This window comes from Trichosurus vulpecula, chromosome 7, assembly GCF_011100635.1.
Source record: "Trichosurus vulpecula isolate mTriVul1 chromosome 7, mTriVul1.pri, whole genome shotgun sequence".
NCBI lineage: Eukaryota > Metazoa > Chordata > Mammalia > Diprotodontia > Phalangeridae > Trichosurus > Trichosurus vulpecula.
In genome coordinates, this window is record NC_050579.1 from 162,970,580 (window position 1) to 162,979,319 (window position 8,740).

Genomic DNA, 8,740 nt, shown 5'->3' on the forward strand with positions numbered 1-8,740 from the left:
ATGGTCTAATGTGCTTTCCCTCTTTTGATTTTTTCCCCCTTCTCTCTCCCTCAGTTTCTGGCCCCCTGAGCACACGTGACTTTGTCAATTACATGCTTTCTTGCTACTAATTTCACATCGGATCCTTAAGGGGTTGGCAAGAGGAAGAGATAACCAATCGCCATTTCATCTATGCTGACATCAAAATAATTTATGAATGAACAAGAACTCAAACATGTTATCTTACAGATTATTTGGAACATTTCTTTACGGTAAATCAGGGGGCTGGTCCTGTGCATCTTATTCAAACCCAGTTCAGGTTTCTTGTGATTCATCTATTTAGGTAAATAGCATAGTCATACATTTCTACACTTGTGTCATAGGCTGAGATTTCTAAACGTTTCTTAAAAAAGAAAAAAAAAAACCCACCAGCAACACGTATTTGAATGCATGGAAGTTACACAATGGAACTGATATTACATATTTCCTATTTAGCAACCAGAACGGCTAGGAACTAGAATGGCTAGGATAAATTATTTCATGGGTTAAGACGGTTCAGAGAGGAAAAATACAATTCTTCATATTCTAGCTAATTACGCCAAATCATGTTTCCACGATAACACACATTAGATATACACCTCTTTAACAGTACGCAAAATCACCCTGTCCTTGATTCCGCTGCACAATTTCAAATTCAAATTAAAAGTCTACCAGAAACTTGTTATCATCCTAGTACTGTCAAAATGTGTAGAGGTTTAGCATTTCATAACATTTTTGGAGGGGATGAGTGAGAAATTGTACTTCACAGGTTTCTCCGCCATCTCTTTCCGGGGGAGGAGATGTGATTAATGACTTCCTAAATAAGAGCCTAGTTTTCTAGCCTAGAATAAGAGTGAACCTCAATCAGCGGCGATTGTTCCCCAGGAGCAGAGAGGAGGAGGGAAGGGAGAAGGGGAAGAGGGGAGGAGAGAAGAAGGGAGGGGAGAAGAAAGGGGGAGGGGAAAGGGAACGAAGGGGAGGAGTGGAAAAGGGGAAGGGAGGAGGAGGGGAAGACAGTATGAAGCAAGGAGAAGGGAGGTGAAACGGGCAGGAGAAAGAAGAAAGTAGAGCTAGGAGGAGCAAGAGAAAGGAGGTAATTAGGTATAATATTGACCAGGGCACTAACATTTTAATGCTGCATCATTATTGGTGGAGTCAAATAGATGAACGATTTCTAACGGATCTGGTGGCCTCCCACTTTAATGTAATTCCCTCTCAAACGTTGGACTTTTTATATTGCTTCAGCTATTGAAATGGTTTGATTACATGATTCCGATGTCAATACTATTGCATTTATGGAATATTATGATATGGACTTTAGACTTGGTTTGCCTAATATTGTTTTCATTTAAAACAAAATGTTTTCCGTTTACGAATATTAAATAGTCAATTCTCTGCCTCCCCCACCCCCAACTCCACCCCACCCCCATTTTCTTAGATAAGCAGTTTACACAAAAACTACAGATACTACTTCCCTTCAATAAGCTCCGGAGTCCTCCCCTCCCCCAACATACCCAGGCCTCTCCACCTCTTAACCCACCCTTCTCAGAATAACACACACTGCCAACTCTTAAAGCTTAGTTTAGCACATACTAAAATAAAGATAGTCAATATAAGAGACACTGAAAAACATATATTGGATTCCCATTACACCACCTCTGTCCTATTTAGAAGACAAAAATGTGTGGCAATCTGTCCAGATCTGAAATTCTGAAATAAAGAGGGTTTTTTTTTGTTTTTGTTTCTGTTTTACTAAACTGTATTTTCAGTTGTTGTTGAGGGTTTTTGGGGGGTGTGGGGGGGCCGGGGAGTGGTGTGAATCTGTCTGACCAGTTTCAGAAGCTTCATTTGCTTGGTATACTTTTTTGTTCTTCTGTCTTAGGATAGAGTACAATCCTTTTTATCATTTTTTTTTTATTTTGGAAGGATAACAATGAGTCAGCTGGTGTGGAGCTGAAAAGGAACTAACTGAATAAAAATACAAGCAATCTGGCAAGGGAAACAAGGTTTAAAATTTTGAGTTTTCTTTGCATTCTCAAATATACACTATTTAAACAGAGTCCATATATTAAGTGGTGTAACTTGGTTTATACATCACCTGGTTTGCACATAATAAATGATTTACACATCACAAATGCTATTTGACATGAAAACATTTCGTATACTAGAAAATTAAAAATTCGATTCTTAATAAAAACTACCAGGTTGTCAAGTACTTAAGAAATAACTTTCTTTGAAAAAAATCGATTGGAAAATGCACAAAATATTTCTGACAAAGTAATTTAGATTAATGTGTCAAAGTAACAAATATAAACTTTGTAAAAAAAAAAAAGACTATCCTAAAATACAGAGTTTTGTTAAACATACATTTAGCTTAAATCTCTCATTTTATTGGTATTTAAAAAAAAAACCTAATGTAGTAAGAATATTTCTAGGCAGAACCCAAACTATTTTAGTACTCTAGTGTCTGATTCCTTTTGCTTTTAGTTTGTTTGATGAAACTCAATTTGCTAAGTGAAAAAAAATAATACAGACAAGCCTAAAATTAGCTAAGAAAAGACTACAATCACCAAAGACAGCTGAAGTACGTTTAATGCTATAGTTACAAGATACACGAACCTGCCCCGATTTGGGGGCCTCCAGTATTAGTGGAATTAAGGTAGGGTTCACTGGACTGGTCACTGGTGTCAGATGTTATCGACTCATTCATTTCCTGAGAGGGACATCGGCCTTTCAAGTTGTGTAGAACGTAGAGCTCTTTCCAACTGGGAACTCTCAGAAACCCTCTAAAATTCATTCACAAAGAACTGAGGGCAAATACACATACATACCTTTTAAAACACCCACACACAAAAGAAACAGGGCTGGGAAATAAAGTATCACTGTCCCATTTCATGTTGCCGGGCAAAGTCACTGTCACTGAAATCGATTTATTCTCTTGCCCCACCCCCAAAGAAATCTTCTGAGGGAGAAATTATTTTATAAACTGAACACAATCTCTTGATGCTCATAGGGGGCTTCTTTGACACGAGAACGCCCTACAGCTCGACTTGAATGCTTTCCAATTTGTCACCTTCCTGCAGTCTTCTGGTTTTAATTTTTTTTTCATTTCCGACTAATTTTAATACCTGAAAGAACTCGCATTTGACTCAAAACGCATGTTTTATATCTGGGGGAGTCAAATACTTCGTTAGCTTGATTTATCGCAGTCCTTTCAAAATCCTTTGAAATAAGATCAAGTAGCTACCTAGGAATCGTCATTGTGCTTTTTAAAAATTACAATGTAATAAACACGAAGTGGGCTACGAATTTTGGTTATCCCGATTATTTGGTTTCTCCATTTAAAACAAGCGGTAGAGTATTTTCTCAAAGCAGTCCAGCTGTTTTTTTTTGTTTGTTTGTTTTGTTTTGTGTTTTGCAATAATGCAGTGCTGGGAGCCGAATGAGGTACCACTACTCAATCATTACTTTCAACTCTTACTCTGGTGCACTGTGACTTCTATTATAGACAGAAACAATGCTCCGGTTCTTCTTAAAACTAGGGGGAGGGGCTGCAGCACTCTTGCTAATAACTCCACCGGTTTTATCCTCCCTCAAAATAAAACCTGGTATTTTCAGCCAATACAGATCCTGGCTCTGCCCGGTACTTCACCCTCCAATCTTTCCCTTTCAGACCGACTGAGATGATCCCTTGGGGTCAAAGAAACCCACCGCCCAGAGTGGCAGGTTGACTTGCACTCTTCCAGCACCTCTAGCCCCGGCTACTTCCTCTCCCCTTTCTCTCTTGCTTCACCTTTTCCTTTTTTTCATCAGTTCAGCATTGCCTCTCTTGATGTTGAGCTGTTCCCAACAATACTGCAAAGCTTCCTTCTCAAGAATTACTAGTGATCATTTCTCACTAATTAAACGACTTTCACATTTGGCCTCTTGCCCCTGCCCAGATGTACTTCTAAAAAAACCAAGACCAAACAAAAGAGTCCTTCTCTCCCTCCTGCCCCGCCCCCACCCACAATCATTGAGCAGAATTTACTGCTTTTGCTGTATCTTGAGGTGTTCATCACCTAAAACCGGATCCCTTTATTCCTGAAATCCCGGGATGAACAGACACTTTAAGAAACCAACCTTAACTAAGGTAAGAAAGGCCAGGGAGAAGATTAGTTACATTAACAGAGAAAGAATTCAACAGCGATGGCAAGAATGAGAATGTCTAAAACAAGAATAACTGATACTGTATGAATCTCTACTACAATAATTTTGAAGTCAAAATACCACTTTAATTGTTTGATTGTTAATATAAACAAGTGTCGGGAAGAAAGGAGGTGGAAGAGGGGAGAGGAAGCGAGATGGTTTCGTTAAAGACAGCACGTCTTCCTGCAGCGTGATCTTTTCCCGCCTAAATGACGCCACAACCAAAGCGTCCCTCCTGTAAACTCTTCCCTTTTCCATCTCCCTTGTTCCAGTGAGCATTTTGTGAGATTTCTAAGCAATCATCTTTCCTACAAAACCTTGTAATCATGAAACCAAGTAAACAGAGTAATCAATGGCGAGGAGTAATCTAAGGGCATGTTATCTCCAGTTTATTTATTAAGGCAAAATTTCGTTGTATTGTCTCTTTAATTTCCTCTTCTGGAGGCAAAATGATTAAATTTACCTCTAACTATTTGTCTAAACTAAGAATTTTACATACTTGAAAGAAAAACGTTATCAAACAACTTTCTTCTAGCCTTTTCTACATATATAACTTGAATCTATGGGAAAATGTATTCCAATTAAACTATTAAAGTCTAAATCTCTCTCTCTCAGATGTATTCAAAGGACAAGTGGAACTGAGATTCTTTTTATATGTAAACATAGTGTATTTTGTTCCAATAAATTCCATTAAATTAAAATATCAGAAACAAGCAAAAAAAAAGGATAACTGAATCCCTAAAAAACTGAAATGGTAAGTGTGATTATTCTATTGCTTTTTCTTTTAGAACCAAGTGGGGAAATAAATATCTTGTGGCTATTTTCAATCAAAATTTCCTGATTTGTGGTCAATAAAAATAAATTCAAAAACCTGTTTCAATATCTAACTGAAGACTTTAACTGAATTTAAAGCTCAATAATGGGTTTAACTTCAAATGGGAAAACACAAGAAAAAAGCTTTAAATTATCTTCTAGATTTCTTTACTTTCATACATCCTGAACAGACCCAATGTGATTTGGATGCCTTCAAATTAATGTATTTCTTCATACTTGTGTTAGGAAAATGGAATGTTGTTAATATTTCTCACCTTGGATATTGATTTAAGACATTAAATATTCTTTATATGCTATGATTCACTAATTTCTTTCTTTTTGAAAAAATTAATTCTGTAGAAAATTTATAGCTAAATATGAAATTAATGCATATTATCAATGAAAATTAAGTGAAATATAGTAAGGGAAAAATCAGCTTTCCCCCCTAAAAACAATGAGACTCATCTTTTAAAGTTAGGTATCTCATATAAAACATAATTAGCTGAAAGTCTGACACAGTAATAACTTTTAGACTTATTTTTAATGGATATATTATCCAATGGATTATGGTAGTTATTTTGAAATTGACATATATTCAAAACAAGCTGAAATGTTATTTAGGGAGAAAGAGAAAATAGAGAAAAAAAATGCCTCAGATAATAAAGACCTTAAGAAACATGGAAGAAGCCTGATTTAGTTAAAAGAGACTGCAGAGTGAGTGATAACCTAAGTTCTAATCCTATTTACTGCATCATTTTGGTTAAATCAATGAACTTTTCTGAACCTCAATATTACCATCACTAAAATGAAGGTGTTGAACTAAGTGATTTGTAAAGTTCCCTTTCAGCTCTAAAATTCTATTATTATTTTAATATTTCTGGAAATGCAGGATGTAGCCTTCTAACACATTAACAATTTGGGATACAAATTTACTAACAACATGTTCTAAACTGAGAGCAATTTAAGGGACTGTCTAGAAGTCTCACTTAGAATACTTAAGTGCTTTCTTCATGTCACATGATATCTTATTAAATTCAATAAATATATCAATGTTAGACATTTTAAATAGAAAATAAGTCTATGACTTTTCCCTCTCATGTTTTCAAGAGAGCAAACAATAAAGCGAAATGAAAATTTCAGAGCTGCTCTTTAGAATGTTCTTTTTCTATGATAATTTATCATGGTAGCACCACTATCAGAAGATATAAACCAAAAGGTTTAAACACTCTCCACCATCTTTTCAAATAGGAAAAGACATTTCTATCAAACACACTCAATTCTAAAACACTATCAACACCTAGAATCATTACTAAATATCTTGGTACTTATTTATTCATTTTTGCTGATTAATTTGATAAGTCAGTCAAGGGAAGGAACTATCTTTAACTGCACTTTTGTTTGATGCTTTCACACCCTGCTGGCCCACAGCATTAACATTTATGGATGGTAGAAATGGATCTGAGTTAATCTGGACAAAAATCAGACAAACTCATCAAACTTTATCATCATAAACTGAAATTTCTTATAACTGAATAAGCATTATATTCTTTTTTCTTCTGATTTCTGGAACAAAATAATAATTACCATTTATGTGGCACTTTAAAGATTGCAAAATACATTCCCCACAGCAGCCCTATAAGGTAGGATCATTATCCCCATTTTAAAGATGAGGCAATTGAGGATTTAAAAAGTTAAAGTGATTTGTTCATTATCACAGATAGACAGTAATAAGAACTCAAGCAAGCATTTAAACCCAGCCTCCTGACTCCAGTCAAGTGCTTTTTGCAGTACCACATGCCACTTCTCAAAACGAGAAAATCTGTAACAAAAATCAAGCTTTGTAATTATTTGCCCCAGTCTAATCATAATGAAAAGCACGAATTCTTTGTTATCTATATTCTACTGTATTTTTTTGTTTTGCTAAGTATTTCCCATTTAAAAAATGTTAAGAGCATGGATTCTTAAAGAAAAAATGTTCTCTTGCTTCAACTCTGCCTTGGAATTCCTAGCTCCCTTAATGAAAAGTGTACCTGTTACAGGAGGCCTTTCCCCTGCTCTTAGTAATTTCCCTCCCTCCACAAAACAAAACAACAAAAACCCTTTGTATTTACTCTGTACCTATTTTGTATTTGCTTGTCTGAATACATGCTGTCACACTCTAAAATGTAAGCTCCTTGAGAGAAAGGACTATTTCTCTTTGATCCCTGCATTCCTAACCCCTCACACATAGCCTGGTACACAGTAGATGCCTGACAAATTCTAGCTGAACTTTCTTGAATAATTCTAAGAACATTTACTTTAAAATACACATTAAAATTTTGGGGTTTTTTAAGTTGAGCTACATCATTTGCCAATTCACACTTCTAGTTTAATTACACAGAAAGGTAGCCTGGTGTAATGGAAAGAGCGCTGGTCTTGCAGTTGAAAGGCCTGGGTTCAAGATCTGCCTGTGACACCTAGTAGCTGAATTATAAAGAGAAGTGACTTAATTCCTTTGAACTTCAATTTTCTCATCTGTAGGACAAGATTGATAATAATACTGACACCATCTCCCTTAAAGCATTTGGTGTAAGCAAAGTCCTATTTTCATGTCAGCTATTATTGCGTGCTTGCTTTCCCAAGCAAAGAGCTTTCTATTAACAAAGATCTATTAACATTTTGAATATCTATCTTGAATTCTATGTAGGCACAATGGTTGGCAATAGGAAAATCCATTTTCAAACATAGTTAGGTGGGCAGTAACCATCTCAAAGGCTGGGAGAGCCAACTGTTCAATTTCATTTTGAGCAAACTGTGTAAATTTCATCTATACCTTGGAAATCTGCAAATGCTACAAATCAGGGCTTGACTGTTTTGTTGATTTCTAGACTTAAGGAAGTTATGGAGAAAATGTTAGTAATGCAGATCAAACTTAAAAGTATGCAAGGGGTTCATCCCCCCACCCCAGCAGGTTGTTAAGTAGTAACCAGCACATCCACCCACCCCCATCCCCGTATTTATCTATCTCTGGTGTTTTTAAGAAGGGAAGAGATGGTAATTCCTATGAATGTTAAGAAATCTGGGTACAAGTAGGTATCACAAACTTTAGAGCTGGTCAGGATCTAAGAGATTACTCTAACAAACCCTTCATTTTACTGATGAGGCAGCAGGTCCAGAGCAGCTAAGAGCCTTACTATAAGTCACACAGAAAGTAAAATTAGAAGAGATTATATTTAAACTAGGTACTGGGACTTCCAACCTAGTACTCTCTTCCCACTACACAACACTAGAAATAGTGCGTATTATAATATGGAAAATTCTTCAGAGGAAGGAAAAATACTCAGAGCTAAGATCTTCTGCTGTGCTTCCAGTTTATGAAAAAAAAATCATCTAAGTAAAACATTGAAAAACAAACAAAACTAACCTGGGCTTGAAGGAACCTTCTTAAATGACCTCATCATCTTCTGAGGAACCTGGAATTAGAGAGTTCAAGTCAGAACTTTGTTCATTCTACCAGAGCACCCTATTTAATTGCCTCTTCCCCAACTTAACGGCTCATTATAAGGCCATAAAATGGCAAGGCTTTGACTCTGTGAAGTGACCTGTAAACTTTTTAACTGTTTAAGACTTACCTAGCTCATCAAATTCACAATTAGATAACCAATTGGTATAACAATCAAACTGGGAATGCAGCACCTTGCCTTGCCTTTTTCTGTTTAAAGGGCATTGTGTAAACAAGGTC

General features: G+C 36.1%; 1 protein-coding gene across 1 annotated transcript in view; it reads right to left on the reverse strand.

Moving 5' to 3' along the window:
* Nucleotides 1–8,459, reverse strand: part of LIN28B (lin-28 homolog B) — a 121,767-nt gene extending 113,308 nt beyond the window's left edge. Inside the window, exon 1 of the mRNA XM_036769339.1 lies at nucleotides 8,423–8,459. Within this exon, the coding sequence (XP_036625234.1) occupies nucleotides 8,423–8,459 (37 nt within the window). The remainder of the gene's footprint in view (nucleotides 1–8,422) is intronic.
* Nucleotides 8,460–8,740: the final 281 nt, after the last annotated feature.